Source organism: Molossus molossus, unplaced genomic scaffold, assembly GCF_014108415.1.
Source record: "Molossus molossus isolate mMolMol1 unplaced genomic scaffold, mMolMol1.p scaffold_m16_p_7, whole genome shotgun sequence".
Lineage (NCBI taxonomy): Eukaryota > Metazoa > Chordata > Mammalia > Chiroptera > Molossidae > Molossus > Molossus molossus.
Window position 1 is genome coordinate 61,106,066 of NW_023425401.1, and position 17,669 is coordinate 61,123,734.

At 39.3% G+C, this 17,669-nt stretch overlaps 1 protein-coding gene across 1 annotated transcript in view; it reads left to right on the forward strand.

Moving 5' to 3' along the window:
* Positions 1-16,072, forward strand: part of SLC26A4 (solute carrier family 26 member 4) — a 59,196-nt gene extending 43,124 nt beyond the window's left edge. Inside the window, exons 15-21 of the mRNA XM_036246989.1 lie at positions 1,250-1,342; positions 2,308-2,403; positions 2,999-3,229; positions 5,600-5,654; positions 7,004-7,146; positions 13,577-13,660; positions 15,941-16,072. Of these exons, the coding sequence (XP_036102882.1) occupies positions 1,250-1,342; positions 2,308-2,403; positions 2,999-3,229; positions 5,600-5,654; positions 7,004-7,146; positions 13,577-13,660; positions 15,941-15,964 (726 nt within the window). The 3' untranslated portion in view covers positions 15,965-16,072. The remainder of the gene's footprint in view (positions 1-1,249; positions 1,343-2,307; positions 2,404-2,998; positions 3,230-5,599; positions 5,655-7,003; positions 7,147-13,576; positions 13,661-15,940) is intronic.
* Positions 16,073-17,669: the final 1,597 nt, after the last annotated feature.

The window sequence follows — 17,669 nt, forward strand, 5'->3', positions numbered from 1 at the left end:
AGGGCACATGCCCAGGTTGTGAGCCTGATCCCCAGTGTGGGGTGGGTGTATGTGTGTGTGTGTGTGTGTGCAGGAGGCAGCCAATCAATGTTCTCTCTCTTCAATGTTTCTATCTCTCTCTCCCTCTACCTTCCTCTCTCTCTCTAAAATCAATAAAGAAAAAAAAATTTTTTTAATATATGGGCAGAGTTCCAAAAAGAAGAGGGAAAAAAAAAGACAAACACAATTTTTGAATAAATATAAAAATTTGATGAAAAATGTTTTTAATTATAAAATGTGAACCCTAGGAAGTTGTAGTCTAATTTTACCTTAACATTTAAAAAAAGTTGGACACTGAATCTGAAATTCCAGTAGCTGCTACTTAATTTATTTTCAAACCTTCCTCAGTTATGTTGAGTTAGGTGCAATTAAAAGCTAAAAATGATTCTAGAGTTCTGAATTCTAGGCTTTGGCTTGTACAGACCTTGCCCAAGTCACTCAGCCTCTCAGGGCTTGTCTTTTCATCTCTGATGCGGCTGGACTAAAATTGTTATGTTTACTGAAGACTAGACAAGCCTGTGATTCTGTGGGTTTTACTTTTGGTCTGGCCACTCTGTGTCAGGGTAAGAACAAGCAAACAACATCATAGCCCCTGCCGGGTGGCTCAATTGGTTGCAGTCTGGTACATCGAAAAGTTGCCAGTTTGATTCCGGATCAGGACACTTATGTAGGTTGCAGGTCCAATCCCCAGTCTGATCCTGGTCGGGGTGGGTCCCAGAGGCAACCAGTGGATGTTTCTCTCTCTCTTTCAAAAAAAAAATTAGTGAATATATCCTCAGGTGAGGATTATAAAAAACAAAACAAAACAAGACATTATAGGCCTCAGTTCCTGCAGATCCCCTTGATTTTGCTACTGTTTTTTCTATTTAAAAGAATATGGTGGGGGGAGTAAAAGGGGTGCAGTGGTATGAACTTGAGGCAACTCATGTCATTGTTCTGAGCCTATTTTTTCATCCATAAATCAGAGGGTTGAATAACTGCTTTCTAAGGCCCTTTCTATCATGACCTTCTGTGGGACTGTGGGGGTTCAGGAGTTTGGGTAACTATGGCTTCCCAACTGAGATGAGGCCCCTATTTCAGAAGAGTTGAGTGCTGCTACCCAGCCCCTCTGAGCAATTGTAATTCAGCTTCTAGCTGAATAGCCAGAAATTTAATTAAATATTTGAGACCTAAAATTATTTAACCTCAGACATTTTTTTTTTAATGCTAGATTGAAGAACCTGAAGGAATGAAGATTCTTAGGTTTTCTAGTCCTATTTTTTATGGCAACGTCGATGGTTTTAAAAAATGTATCAATTCTACAGTAAGTATTTTATCCTTTAAGACTTCATTCATTCTGTAGGTATTTATTGAGCTGAAACTGGGCATAAGGCCCTATACCCTTGTTCCCTTTGTATATGACCTTAAGAATTAAAACATAACATCCTTGCCCTCAAATAATTTATGCTCTACTGGGGATAGGGAAAAAAATGATACCATGCATATTAAAATCTAGGTAGCAGTAACTATGCTGGACAAAAAGCACTAGAGTTATCTTTAGGTAGAATTGGAGTAAGTTCCAAATGAATAATATAGACAGTATGTGTTAAGAGTTCATAGAAGGAGTCAATGGGGGGAAAAAGAGAAACATCTGTAACAAAAATAAATAAATTAATTATAAAAAAGAATTCATTGAAGGGAGTGATCCATGTCAGTTGGAACTCATCAGGCTATGTGTGTGCAGGAAAGAGATTATATCAGGTGTTTGGGAACTACGAGCAATGAGAGGAAAAGGTGGGAACATGTATTGGGGGGAGGGTTGCCAACTGGAATAAAGGGTTAGAAAGTATAAGTGGAATATGGAAGCAAGAAATTCTGGTCTTGAATTCCAGACTATGCTTCAAAGTTAGGATTTATCTCTAGAGCAGTGTTTTATTATGTGAGCTCTAGAGTGAACTGCTGGTTCAGAAAAATATTCATAGATTTTGCAATAACAAAAGGGCTCTTTAATGTCAAGGAAATCTGGAAAACACAGACTTAAAGCTAAAAAAGTTATTTTTTGCTATTTGGTGTTCTACTGTCTTGGAGTCTTTAATATGCTACTTTTCTTCCTTGAGTCTCTGGATGGGTGGGGTAGATGGCCCAGTGGTGGAAACCTTAAGAATTTCTTATTTGGCAGGATGTCTGAAGTAATAATACCACTTGAGAAATAACCTATCCAGACAACGATTGCTATTAATGAACATTAGGAACCGGATGTTTTAAGTAACTTGACATTTATTTCCAAAGGTCGGATTTGATGCCATTAGAGTATATAACAAGAGGCTAAAAGCATTGAGGAAAATACAGAAACTCATAAAAAAAGGGCAATTAAGAGCAACAAAGGTGAGGCAACATCTTTCCCCTCTTAAATTCTTTGCTTTTTCAGATGAAAATGAAAGCAATTAGATTGTCTAAAATAAAAGCTACCCCCTTTGGTACCCAGATGTCTATAAGCAGATAACATACATTTGTCAGAGAACAGCTGAGTTGTTCTTGCAGGCAAGAGGGAATGGGAGGAAGTAAAATGAAACCAGCAGGATAAAACACAGGGTGTGAGTTCTTTTTCCATCATGAAATAAATCTTATTTTTACTGAAAGGAACAAAATAATTCAATTCTATGCCATAAAATTATAACAGAAGGCAGTGAGTTTATAAACTTTTAAGAGTTCTTACCTTTTATTATCCTGCCAATGTGTTTCTTGGGCAATTTCACAATCTTCCAGAAATCAAGAGTTTTCTGGCTTCTCTGTTTTTCCATTTTTCTTCCTGGAGAACATCAAAGTGTGGACTAAGGTGAATCTCATTCTTTAAGAGTCCATCCCCTCGATGTTTTGCTTACCAAGGAAAGTGTGTAGGATTTTTAAGTAATTTGAAATAAAATATTGAAAGACATCTCAAATTATTGGCAATTAAATTGGCAGTATTTTCTTTGTTTAGAATGGTATTATAAGTGATGCTGGTTCATCAAATAATGCTTTCGAGCCTGATGAAGATATTGAAGACCCAGAAGAACTTGATATCCCAACCAAGGAAATAGAGATTCAAGTGGATTGGAATTCTGAGATCCCAGTGAAAGTGAATGTTCCCAAAGTGCCAATCCATAGCCTTGTGCTTGATTGTGGAGCTGTATCTTTCTTGGATGTTGTTGGAGTGAGATCATTGCGAGTGGTAAGGTTCTAAGTGTTTTGAATTATAGATTAGAAGCTTTGGCAGTAGTAAACCATATGGTTTGCCCAGGTTTACAAAAGGATGATTGACTGCATAACCTCTGTACTTTTTCTAGGGGAATGCTTTTGCTATAGACTGTAATATATTATATATATATTTGTTGTTAATCTTCACCCAAGGATATTTTCCCATTGATTTTTAGATGAGAGGGAAGGAGAGAGAGAGAGAGAGAGAAACATTGATGTGAGAAAGACAAATCGATTGGTTGCCTCCCACATATGCCCTGACTGGTGCCAGGGATTGAACTTGCAACCAAGAAACATGCCCTTGACCGGGAATTAAATCCATGACCTTTCTGTCCATGGGCCAATGCTCTAACTGCTGAGCCAAACCAGCCAGGACCAGACTATAATATTTTATTTATTTATTTATTTTTGGTGGTACATGCCCCTAGTGGGAACTGAATCTGGGACTCTCTGGTCCGCAGGCTGATGCTCAACCACTGAGCCAAACTGGCCAGGGCCTAGACTATAATATTTTAAACCACAAGCTATGGAGCAAGACTACTTGGGGTTGAATCCTGGCTCTACTACTTGCTGCATTGTGACTGCAGGCAAGTTGCTTAATCTGTCTGTACCTCAATTATGAGAATAATGACAGTACCTACTTCATATGTTTTTTATGAGGATTAAATAAGCATATATATGGTTAGTTTTAGTTTAGAACAGTATCTAGCACATAGTCACCCTCAGCAAATATTAACATTAATTATGTTTTATTTTTCTGAGGATAGAAAATGAAATATGAAAAGAAGGAAATTTATGTTAAGTATTATGTTTTTATTTGTTATATGACAGCAGCAGAATGGGGAATACAGGGTACATGGTAGGATTGGAAAAGCCAAGGCATTAAGAGGTTAGAGCAGGAAGCAGGTCAGGCATCTAGGAAGTCAAAGGGTTGAGGAGTATGTAGGACAGGAACATTCATGATATCAGACACCAGTTATGCAAGGTCGAGTTCATTCTTTCAACAAATAGATGTGAAGTGCCTAATATGTGCCAAGCACTCAGCCAGGCACAAGAAACAAATGATGAAGTAGTCATAGTCCCTATCCTTATGGGACTGAGTAGTCTAGAGAGAAAGGCAAACATTAAGAAATCTTAAAAAAAACAAAAAATCAAAACTGTACCAAGTGTTCCAAAGCAGACAAATTGGGGTCTCCGCTTGATCAGGAATGTCAAGTTTAGGTGAAGCTTTAGGCAGGTATCAAGCAAGTCAGGCAGAAAAGTAAGCAGGTTAAAGACACCAACAATCAGTTGTAATAATATGAAACTGACCCTCAACTGAGGTTTAGCTTTGCTGGGGCTCCTTGGCTACCTCTGCAAGGGTAGGAAATCATTCCAGGGTGCAGGTGCTAGATAGGTAAGGTAGAAAAGAGATTATACTTGACAAAAGAAGGTGAGGAAATGCTGATTGCTTCTCTTCTAGTTTTCTTAGCAGATCTGATTATTAACTCATTTGAGAACATACTCTTGCTCTTTATTGTGCATTTCACTTTAGGCACTGGCTCAGGTGCATTGTAGATTGTGTTGGCCAAAGGGCTTAATTAATTACTTTTGCAAAGATTCTTGACATACTTAATACCAAAATATTTTCCACACCTAACAAAGGATTGCTTTCAAATGCTGTAATGACAATTATGAAAAATCCAAACTTTATACTTGCATAGAGGTCTTGATCTCTCCCCAGAAATTTCAAGTTCTATTTTATTATTGCCCATAGGTCTTGCATCTTGATTTTTTAAATTAAACTTTTCATTTTGAGATAATTGCAGATTCCCATGAAGTTTTAAGAAATTATACAGAGAGAGCCTCTGTACCGCTTACCCAATTTCTCCCAATGCTAACATCTTGCAAAACTATCATCTATGTCACAATCAGGATACTAAGACTGACACAGTCAAAATACAGACCCCCTGTTTTTAGGTCAGTTTTTACATTCAGAATCTCATGGCCACATAGCTATACCTGTACATCTTCCACTCAAAGATACAAACTCAAACTCTTGTCTTCATATTAGGAAGCCTCCTATACTCCTGTCTTTTCTTACTTCACAAATATTTGTTAAGCACCTCTGCTGTCGAGCACTGTGCTTTGAGCACTGGATGTTGCCACCTCTTGAGATGTGGTTTTATCATCCCTAATCATATCATTGCTGTAGGATGAAAACCTCTGAGGTTTTCCAATAATGAACTTTTCTCAAAGTTCTGTTTAACCATGAAACTATTGAAGTTCCTCCTGAGCAAGTAACTGAATGCTACTGAATTATGGGCAGATAAAGTTACTCAAATTCTTCTTTTTAAATTTTTAGGTTGTCAAAGAATTTCAAAGAATTGATGTGAATGTGTACTTTGCATCGCTTCAAGGTAAATGCATATGTGTACATACCTATTTATAAGACTTTTCCCTAAACCCTTTGTCCTATCTTGGAATGTGGATACATCATGACCCAAGGTCTTAAAAAATGATTTTTTATTGTGATAAAACATATATAACAAAATTTACTAGTTTAGTCACATTTAAGTGGCATTAATTACATTTACAATTATGTGCAACCATCACAACTATCAATTTCCAAAATTTTTATCGCTAAAGGCAGAAACTCTGCCTGTTTAGCAATCACACTGAGGGCCTTTTTAAACCTAGGGAGATAGTACTTCCAGTTTGTGCCATAGAGTTGGTAATGCCTGGAAACCGATGTTCTTTTTTTTTTATCCTCACCCGAGGACATTTTTGCATTTACACTCAGAGCAGGAGGGAGAGAGGGAGAAAGAGAGACAGAGACACATCGATGTGAAAGAGACACATTGAGTGGTTGCCACCCACACGACCCCAACAGGGGCCGGGGACAAACTGCAACCGAGGTACGTGCCCTTAGCGGGAACCGAACCCGGGACTCTCTGGTCCGTGGGCCAACGCTCTAACCGCTGAGCCAAATGGGCCAGGGCGAAACCGATGTTCTGACAGCAGTGCCAGACGCACATGGAGACATTGTCGTAGGGGCAGCAGAGTTGGTGATAACTTAGATCCCTTAAAACTAGAGGATCCTCCAGGGTATGATTCTGTCATACTCACAAGAGTATGGGTATAGGAAAATACTAATGCTTAGGCTGAGTTCTCTAGAAACAGAGACTGAGGTAAGGAATTTTGCACACATGGTTTACTGAGATAGTACACTCTGGAAACGTTCATGAAGGAGGGAGAGGAACAGGAGAGGAAAGGGGAAGAAGCTGGACAAAGATACAGTTGTAAAAGTCTACCTTAGCCTAATTTCACAGGGAGCACCCAGCAGGAAGAACACAAGAGGGTTATTTCTCCTTGAGGCAAGGGAGCCAGCCTTCTTACCCCATATCAGTCCATCAGTGGCTGCAGGCCACCCAAGTGGCCTCCCAGGCCTTTCCACATGACACAGTTCCCTTTGACCCAGGAAAGTTCTCCAGAGAAGGCCACAGCTATGAATCATCAGCAGCCAGAAACACAGTAGCCGGAGGATGGGAACACTAGCAAGAGAGACTTGGTGGGGAACCAAGGTCATCTACTACAAGCAGTTATAGTGTAACCATGCCATGTGCTCCTGGGAAAGAAACTGTAGAGCAGGGTCACATTTGAAAATGAGGAAAAAGAATTAAAGGGAGGAGCTACCAAAATTTAGTATTGGTTGATGTTACAAAAATATCTTTTCCTAGAGACTAAACATTATTTCTTTCTTTTGAAGATCATGTAATAGAAAAGCTGGAGAAATGTGGTTTCTTTAATGATAACAGAAAGGACATATTCTTTTTAACTGTCCATGATGCTGTCCTCCATGTACAGAACCAGGTTAAATCCCAAGAAATTCAAGATTCAATTTTAGAAACGGTAAACATTTAACTTTTCTATATATATATTTCCTGAACTATCATAATTTCTATGAATGTCAAAAATTCTACAAATATAGGTTTGAAGTCCAGCCTAGTGGGCTGTTAAACCATCTGGTTAACTTCTCGGAGCCTTGATTTTCTCACCAGTAAAATGGGAGTAAAAACATTTATTTTGCTGGGTAGATATGAAGACTAAATATGATAGTTTATAGGAAAGTACCTGGGAGTACCAAGTACCTATCAGTTCCATAATGTGCAGGTTTACTATTAAGTAGGCTTTAGCTGTAGTGCCTTTTTAGAATATAGTATAGGCACTGAATTTCTGATCTTCTGGGATTTGTATATACAAATGCAGTTTAAATTCTCAGCAACCTAGAAACTCTTGATAATAAATGTATTTAAATAGGATCGATTAGATTATAAGTGATTTTTGAAAAAGAAAAAAAAGTAAAAGCCATGAATTAGGGACTTCCGGTCAAGAAGGAGGCACAGGAAAATGTGGTCCTCTCCTCCTCCCACAATCACATCAAAATTAAAACTCAACTACAAAACAAACATCCTTCAGAAGTGCCTGAAATGAGCTGAATGGAAGTCCTACAACTATGAAATTAAATAAGCAGCTACACCGAGACTGGTAGGTGGGGGTGGAGGCACCGATGGGCTGGTCCCACACCCACATGTGTCCGATAAAAATCAGGAGGGACACCTCGGCTGGGAAGGTCATCCCTGAGAAGGAGGGGTCCCCGTCCCACACCAGGCACCCAGCTCAGGGTTCCAGTGCCAGGAACAGAAGTCCCATAACTTCTGGCTGTAAAAATCAGCAGGAACTGAGGCTGAGGGAGGCTGAGGCTGCTGGAGCCCCAGGCAGTGCTTCTTAAAGGGCCGGAGCACATACTTACTTGAACTCGCTCCCTCTGAGCTCCAGTGCAGAGGGGAGGCAGCTTGAAAGGCACCAGAGACATATGGGAAAGAACTGAGTTGTTTGGAATCTGGGCGAGGGCCAGAGAGGCAGCTTTCTCCCAGACAGATGTGCTGGCAGTGGCCGTTGTTCCTTTGGTGAGCCCTTCCCCCATTAGGCCAGCAAATGAGCACCATATCTGGGACTCCAGCAACCTGGCTCACACTGTCTGGTCCACCTGGTGATTCCCTGAGGCCCTGCCCCACCCAACTTACTGGCCACCCAAGCTGTTTCCAATGGCTTTACTATAGGATTGGCTTGTTCTGGCTCCTGCTTCAGAATTTCCTAAATTCTTTCAAACAAGCAGCATCTGGCTGCAGTGAGCCCCATACCTCTCACTAAGTGGCCCCTGGCCCAGCACTAGAAGCTGCCAGCCTTGGTTCATAGCTTGGCTTGGCCTGGGCACCACCAAGCCTAGCACAAGAAGCAGCCATCTGCATATTGCTTTGTAGCTTATGCCTGGTGGCCCCAGGTAGTACACAGGCAGTGGCTAACCTTGCCCCAGAGCCAGCACACCCAGTGGACAGTTTCAGAGCACAGTGAAGCATCACCACCCAACCTCCTCCATAAGCAACACACTCAAGGAGTGGACTCAGTGGGTACCAGAGCCTTGCTGAAGTAAATCTCGCTCTGTCTAGTAGGCCTCACACAGCTGATCCTCCATGATAATCAGAGGTTGATGGTCAGTGGGCACAGCCGGTCCTTGCAGTTGATCACCCTGAGTAAATCCCTCCCATTGACATGCCAACAGCAATCAAAACTCAATTACAACAGAAGGGTGTACAGTCCACACAAGGGGTGAACCTCGAGGGCCCAGCTGGGTGATCAGGGAGGCTGTGCTACTGGGCACTACAGGGCACCTACAATAAACCACCTTAGGCAGCCTAGGAGACATAGAAACTCTACCTAATACATAGAAACAAACACAGAGAGGTAGCCAAAATGAGGAGACAAAGAAACATGCCCCAAATGAAAGAACAGAACAAAACTCCAGGAAAAGAACTAAACGAAATAGAGATAAGCAATCTAACAGATGCAGAGTCCAAAATACTGCTTATAAGGATGCTCAATGAGGCCTGTGGACCAGAGAGTCCTGGGTTCGGTTCCCGCTAGGGGCACATACCAAAAAAAAAAAAAAAAAAAAGGATGCTCAATGAACTTAGTGAGAATTTCAAGGAACTTCGTAAGAACATCAAGGAACTTAGTGAGGACCTCAAGAGCATAAAAAGGACCAGTCAGAAATGAAGGATGTACTAACTGAAATAAAGAATAATTTATAGGGAATCAATAGTAGAGTAGGTGAAGCCAAGAAGCAAACCATAGATTTGGAATATAAGAAAGCAAAAAATACCCAATCAGAACAGCAAAAAAAAAGGAATCCAAAAAAATGATGATAGTATAAGGAGCCTGTGGAACAACTTCAGGCATATCAACAGTCACATCATGCGAGTGCCAGAAGGAGAAGAGAGAGGGCAAGAAATTGAAAACCTATTTGAAAAAATAATGACAGAAAACTTCTCGAACTTGTTGAAGGAAACAGACATAATACAAGTCCAGGAAGCACAGAGTCCCAAACAAGATGAACCCAAAGAGGCCCATACAAAGACACATCATAATCAACATGAAAAAGGTTAAACACTAAGAAAGAATCTTAAAAGCAGCAAGAGAAAAGCAGTTAGTTATCTATAGAGAGCTACCATAGAACTGTCAGCTGATTTCACAAAAGAAACTTTGCAGGCCAGAAGGGAGTGGCAAGAGATATTCAAAGTGATAAAAAGCAAGAACCTACAACCAAGATTACTCTCTCCTGCAAAGCTATCATTTAGAATCGATGGCCATATAAAGAGTTTTCCAGACAAGAAAAAGCTAAAGGAGTTCATCATCACCAAACCAGTATTATACGAAATGGTAAAGGGTCTTCTTGAAGAAAAATAATGAACAAAAAAATGGCAATAAATACACATCTATCAACAATTGAATCAATAAACAAAATGAGCAAGCAGAACAGAAACATGTTCATAGATACAGAGAACTTTTTGTTGGTTGCCAGATGGGAGGAGGTTGGGCGAATGAGTGAAAAAGATGAAGGGATTAGGAAGTACAAATTGGTTGTTAGACTGCTGAACCTCAAAGAGAAGGGAGGAGGTGGGGCGGGAGTGGGGAGAAAAGGGTCAAGGAGGGAAAACGTGGGACATGTGTAATACATTCAACAATAAAGGTAAGTTTAAAAAAAATAAAATTGTTGACCACTCACTAAAGCCATGAATTAGCCCAGAGTTAATTATCTCTCACAAAATAGGATAAACCCTAATTTCCTGCGGGATGCCTTATTATGTCAGTTCTCTTGTCAGTTACCTGGGAGAGTTAAGTGCATTCTAGTCTGGGTATGGTACTGGGCCTACTGGTGAGCCTGGTACAAGAACCTGTTCTCTCATGAACCCTCCAACAGTGAATTTGGGAAACAAAAACAATACCTATAAAAATAACAATAATAATTATTCTAGTGACATAGGCTACTAGATTTAATTTTATTTTTTTTAATATATGTTTGTATTGATTTTTTTTTTAACCCTCACCCTGAGGACATTTTTCCATTTTTTTTGTTCAGATAGAGTAGGAGGGAGAGAGAAAAGAGAGAGAGAAAAACATCAATGTGAAAGGGACACACTGAGTGGCTGCTACCCAAATGGACCAACCAGGGCCAGGGACAAACTGCAGCCCAGGTACATGCCCTTAGCGGGAACTGAACCCGGGTCTCCCGGGACAGCAGGCTGACCCTCTAACAACTGAGCCAAACCAGCCACAGTTGTTTTTATTTTTTTGAGAGAAAAGGAGAGAGAGAGAGAAACATTGATGTGAGAGAGAAATATTGATTGACTGCCTGCTGCACGCCCCCTACTGGGGATTGAGTCCTCAATCCACTGAGCCACACTGGCCAGGCACTGTCTACTGTATTTTAAATTGCTTCTTTTTTCCCCTAATATTAGGGTAGGTTCTTGTTGTAAACTGGAAGTTAATGTCTGAAGTAAAATTAATTTAGAAAACAATGGCACATTATATTTTTAAGCTATTGTTAGTGAAGAGATTGCTCTGCTTAATGCTGCTGGAGAAAATACTAGTCCTAAATACCAAGATCTGGATTTTTTTCTTTTTAAATATCTTTTTTTTTTTATTGATTTTAGAGAGAGAGGAAGGGAGGGAGAGAGAGATAAAAACATCGATGAGAGAGAACATAGATTGGTGGCCCCCTGCACGCCCCCCACCAAGGATCAGGCCCACAACCTGGGCATGTACCCTGACCTGGAATTAAACTGGTGACTTATTGGTGCATGGGTCGATGGTTAACCACTTAGCAACACTGCTGGCACAAGATATGGATCTTAAATACAAAAAAGGAAAAAATAGTAAAACTGCAAATCTAGTAAAACCGCTACATGCAAAATGCTCATCTTTGAAAACTCATAAACCTTTTCTCTAACTTAAAATGTTACCTGGAGGGCCCAGCCAATGTGGTTCAGTGGTTGAGCACTGATCCATGCACCAAGAGGTTGTCAGTTCGATTCCTGGTCAGGGTACATGCCCAGGTTGTGGGCCAGATCCCCAATGGGGGATATGCAAGAGGCGGCCAATAGATGTTCTCTCTTCATCAGTATTTCTATCTCTCTCTCTCTGCCTTCTTCTCTTTCTAAAAATCAATAAAGAAAAAAAAAAGTTACCTAGAGGTAACAACAAAACAGCAGGATTATGTAAAGTATCTAACAAAGGCCCCTCATTACAAGTAAAATAGAATCATCCTGGCCAGGTGGCTCAGTTGGTTGGAGCATTGCTCCATACACCAAAAGGTTGTGGGTTTGACCCCCAGTTAGGGCTGTACTGGAGGCAGCTGGACAATGTTTCTCTCTCACATCAATGTTTCTCTCTTTCTCTCTCTCCCCTTTCTTCTCTCTCTAGAATCAATTAAAGCATATCTTTGGGTGAGGATTCATTAAATTTAAAAAGTAAAATAGAATCAAGGTGTCAAATTCTTTATTTTGTTATTTGTTTATACCTGTTCTTTTTTTAAATCCTGACCCGAGGATATTTTTTCCATTGCTTTTTAGATAGAGTGAAAGAATAGAAGGGAGAGGGAAGGAGGGAGAGAGAGAGAGAAACATTGATGTGAGAGAGACACATCAATTGGTTTCCTCCCACACGAGGCTGGAATCGAACCTGCAACTGAAGTACGAGCCCTTGATCAGGAATTGAACCCGTGACTCTTCAGTCCAAGGGCCAATGCTCTTATCGCTGATCCAAACCAGCCAGGGCTGTTTACACCTATTCTGATCCAAGACCTCAGATCCCATGAATGTCAGAAAACCCACTAACCAATAGTGCCCCTACCAGTGTGACTCAATATTGTTTGTAATCATGGAGGCATTGTGAGTGGCTAGGATGGATTTTTTGATCCTGAACAAATGTCAGACTGAGTATAAATGAGTGCTTGTATTATATACTTATTGGTTCACTGGACAGTGGTTGAGCACTAGTGGTGGCCTCTCAGGTTAGGAACCTTATACTTCTGTGTACCCTCAGTATCTAGCACAAAGCCCTGTATATGGTAGATATACAGTAAATGATGATAAATCCTGCCTGTGGCACTTTTCTTCAGTAAAGGTAACTTGTATACTATGGATACTGTGGATGCAGTGATATGACCCTTTCTCTATGACCCTCTCCTTTCATATGACCATCACAAGGACAATCCCAGAACAGTCACAATTTGTAGTACACCTATTCTCTAACTTTCCCGTTATGTCTGACCATCTACACTAGCAAGGAGAATTGGCTTATTTGTGAGTTGAAAAGTAGCTAAAAAGCTCTTTGAAATGTCACTCTTATCTTGATATACATTTGGAACTGCTTTGGGAATATCCTTCTTTATGTATAAGACAAAGCCCAAACTGTTAACTGGTTTTCTCTCTTATTGATTACTGCTAAAAAGCAGAACCTTCCTGAACAGCCAACTCAGTCCATAGATGTTTGTTTCCATCTCCAATGAAATTAATATCCATCCAATTTAACTTGGGACTGTTTTATTGTCATCAGTCATGAGCCCATTCAGTGAGTGCTCAATCCTGTACTAAGTGCTGTTAGTTTAGCCCTTGAAATAAAGACACTATTGACTGCTGCATCATTCAGGCAGACAGGGTGACTCTTAGGAGGCACACACTGCAGAGGCTGGGGAAGAGAGCTGAAAAAGAGGTTAACGATGGAGAACTATGCCAGTTTACACTTGAATGTGAAAAAGTGGTACGGGGAAAATTCTAAGTGAGGAATACAAAAGGACAAGAAAGTTGAAAAAGATTTTGAAAAATGTAGATTATTATACATAAGAAGCACCAGCACTGCTTCAAGTCATTTTCAGTGGAGTATCAGGTGGCTTGATGCTATTATATTTTCAATAAATATTCTCTGTGTTCTCTTTGTCAAGATCTCCCTCATCCAAGACCATAAAGATCCTCTTGAATTAATGGAAGCAGAGCTGACTGAAGAAGAACTTAATGTCGAAGATGAGGTATGAACATTATTTTCTTTTTAAGAAAATAATTTGGATTAAATTTTGAATAAATAGAATAATACATATAGTGACTATGTCTGATACAAACTATTCAGAAAAAATAATTTTTTAAAGAATACCCAAACTGCCCTGGCCAGTGTGGCTCAGAGGTTAGCGCATCAGCCCGTGGACCAAAGAGTCCCGGGTTTGCTTCCAGCCAAAGGTACTACCTCGGTTGCGTTTCATCCCCAGCCCCAGTTGGGATCATGTGGGTAGCAACCAGTCAATGTGTCTCTCTCACATCAATGTTTCTCCCCCTGCCCCACTCTGTCTGATGATAAATGTAAAAATATCCTCGGTTGAGGATTTAAAAAAAAAAAAAAAAAAGGAATACTCAAAGCATGGCTTAATAGAAAGGGAAAAATGGAAAACAAGAATTCTCCCTTGGAAACAAAGAATTTGGGGACCTTCCATCTCAGACATGTAAGATGATGAGCGACTGGAAGCAGCCAACACACTGGTCTTGATTTATACCTAAGCCTCCACATAATTTTCCTTCCAGAGACCTAAGGAATAGAGAAAAGATGATTAGAATGAATTTCTAACCCAGGAGTTTCATAAGCTTCAGAAATAGTATGTGAGGAACAGAAACCTCATGACCCTTCTTCATCTGAATGATAATTGCTTAGAAAAGACTGATTCTGTGTATTTCTGATGCTCTTGGGGGCCATCAGTCAATTCCTAGGAAACTTGACTGAAACTTGTAGTTATCTGAGTAGACTTTGTGACTCCACCACTGAGTAAAATGGAACTAACAAAAGAAGATCATAGAAGTTTCAAGTAGTGCTCATGCAGAAATCCCTCCTATACCATGTCTAAGGAAGTTCACTCAGCTTTTGTATGACCATTTCTAGACATTGGCAACAAGTAGATTTTCCAGGGAGTTTGTTTACATGGTTAGACATCTGCAAGTGTTAGTTATGCTTTACAAAACTAGATTTGGCCTTTCTCTAATAACTGATAAAAGGTCTGCCTTCTCTAGCAGTGCAAACCCTTCCATTGAACAGCCCTTAAATATTTGAGGGTATCTCTCAGGTCTCCACCAGACTCGTCCAGGCAAGACTCCTCCAGTTCCCTTTACTGTTCCTCATGAACACAAAATTTGTCAGTGCTTCTCTGGCAAAGAAGGGGACATAAAACCCTAGACAGGGTTAGGAGAGCATGGAGATTATGTAACCATGACCTATCTTGATCTCATCAAGATATTTCTATTACTATGACTTAAAAATGTGTTTATTTTCAGAATAGCTACATCAAAACCTTTGCTTTTGTTAAGCAGGTTTGAAAATGCCCAACTAAAGACTTGGGCATTTTCACACAAATTGTCATCCAGCTGGGCCCCTTATTTATATGTGTGTAATTGGTTTTTGACTTCCTAGTACAGGACTACACATTTCTGATTACATCTTGTTTGTTCCCTTTTATTAACATCCTTTTGAATTCTGAATCTAACATCCAGCATATTAATTATGTACCCTGACTTGTGTCATGCAACTCTGTTAAGCATGCCTTCTTTGCATTATTCCAGGTCTTGATAAAAATGTTGAAAAGTATAATATTCAAACCCCTATGGTAAAATCAGGTAGTGGGGATGACAGGCAGAGAAGACTTTTGTGGAGGAAATACACTGCTATGGTGAAAAACCAAGGTCCTGCATCTTAGCTCAGCAGCATAGGGAGTCCAGGAACATCATCACTGATCTGTATGTTAGTTTATGACTATGGATATAGGGCCAACTTAGTTGAGCACAAAATCGTATATCAAAATTGAAACTTAAGAAATTGCCACATTTTATGGAAGTATTTTTGATTGCCTCATAAAGAGATCATTCAGGTAAGCTTCCTACAGTGAGGCAGTATAGCAGAATGATTTTAAGGGCATGGGCTTTAGAACCAGTTGGATGTGAGTGCAAACCTTGATTCTGCAACTGACTGGCTGTGTATGTAGCCCAGAGCAAATTATTTACCCTGTCTTCATGTAAAATAGAAATAATAATACTTGAAAGAGTTGTGGAAATTGAAGGATGTATAGTGTTCAATGAATAGTGATTATTGCTTTTAAATAAATCTAATTAAAGTATGATGAGTTATAAAATTAAGTTTTTACCCTACTGTTATTATGAAAATATATACCTAAGATGAGTAAATGCAACCAACCAATATTATCAAAACATATTTGTAAAAAGACTTAAGGAGAATTCAGTTGTATTAACACTTTTTTCCCCCTTTGTTTCCATAGGCTATGCGTAGACTTGCTTCCTGAAAGTGGGCTCAGGAGGTTGCTATAAGCAAGGACTGCAAGGCAAAATTTAACCACCGATGTAATTCTATGCAGGCATTTTTTGCATTGACTACTTCTTTGGACTTGAAACACTCCTTCTTTTTCCATTAGATTTTTTTTTTTTTAATATTTTTTCTTGCCCTGGCCAGTTTGGCTCAGCAGTTAGGCGTCGGCCTGAGGATCAATGATTCACAGGTTCGATTCTGGCCAAGGGCATGTACTTCGGTTGTGATTCATCCCCGGCCCTGGTTGGGATTGTGAGGGAGGCAGCCACTAGATGTGTCCCTTTCATGTCGATGTTTCTCTCTCTCTCTCTCTCTCTCTGTCTCTTCCCCCTCTCTCTCCCTCCCACTCTATCTGAACAAAAGTGAAAAAATGTCCTCGAGTGAGGATAAAAAATAGGTATATTTTATCTTTTTTTGATTTTAGAAAGAGAGGGAGGGAGAAGGAGAGAAAGATAGAAACATCGATGAGAGAGAACATCAGTTGGCCGCCTCCTGCACGCCCCCCACTGGGGATCACGTCCACAACCTGGGCATGTTCCTTGACCAGGAATCAAATCAGCGACTTCTTGGTGCATGGGTCAACACTTAACCACTGAGCTACACCGGCCAGACTACATTAGATTTTTTAAAACCTTTGATTTTTTTTTTTTTTTAACCTCTTAGCCATTGAAAGAGAGGGACTTAAGATTGTTTCTAGGCTTTATTTATAACATAAGTAACTTACTTCTAAAATGTGCAAAATGGTGAGAATTATCTTGGTGATTTAGCAATGTCTAGGATCTGCTTATGTTATGCTGCTGTGCCTCTGACATATTTGCTAACAATGTTCACGTAGGTACTGGGGTGCCTCTGTTCAGTTGGGGTAAGTGTGAACCAACAGCCTCTGTTGGCAGTTGAGTCAGGAATGATTATCATAAAAAATCCATTTTGACTGACCTCAATACTCATGAGCTGCACTGAATCACAGTGTAAGGGCACATTGAGTAAATGTGGAAATATAATTGTTAATGCATTTATCAGTACAGGTCTTCAAAAATCACTTTTGGTAGATACATCAGAAAAGTTTTTAAAATGAAAATTTGGTTAGTACTTAAAAATGAATGTTATATTGACCATATATAACCAGAATTAAGAATCAAGAAAATAGTTCACGTCAAAGCTACAGAACTGGGCTGATAATATTTTTAAATGTTCATTTAGAGAGGTGAAGTAATAGAAAATTATTGTGGTTTATAAAAGCCATTTTTTTATATGATAATCATGGATCATAGTTAAGATAAAATAAAATATATGAAAGACTAACTCTAGCTTAATAATGCAATTTTAACTTAGTCTATAGAAATAATCATTGTGTAGAGGTATGTAGTGGTCTGGTCTATGTAAAATCTAACACAAAATTGTAATATTTTGAACAAAAAACAATTTTGATATGTTTATAAGATGGGATTAAAATAAGTTTGTTTTTCTTGAAAATTTAGCAGTATTAAAGTACTAAGTGATTTTTAACTGAATTCTGATCACCTTTTTAAAAAAATCTAAAAAGTAAGTAATCTGGATATACATCTATGTTTAAAATGAATTTTTTAAGATGAAACATTTCATATGAATTCAATAGCAAAAGAAAAAATTTGGTTTGGAATATACACATTGAAAATGTATAGGTTTTTAAAAATCCATATTTT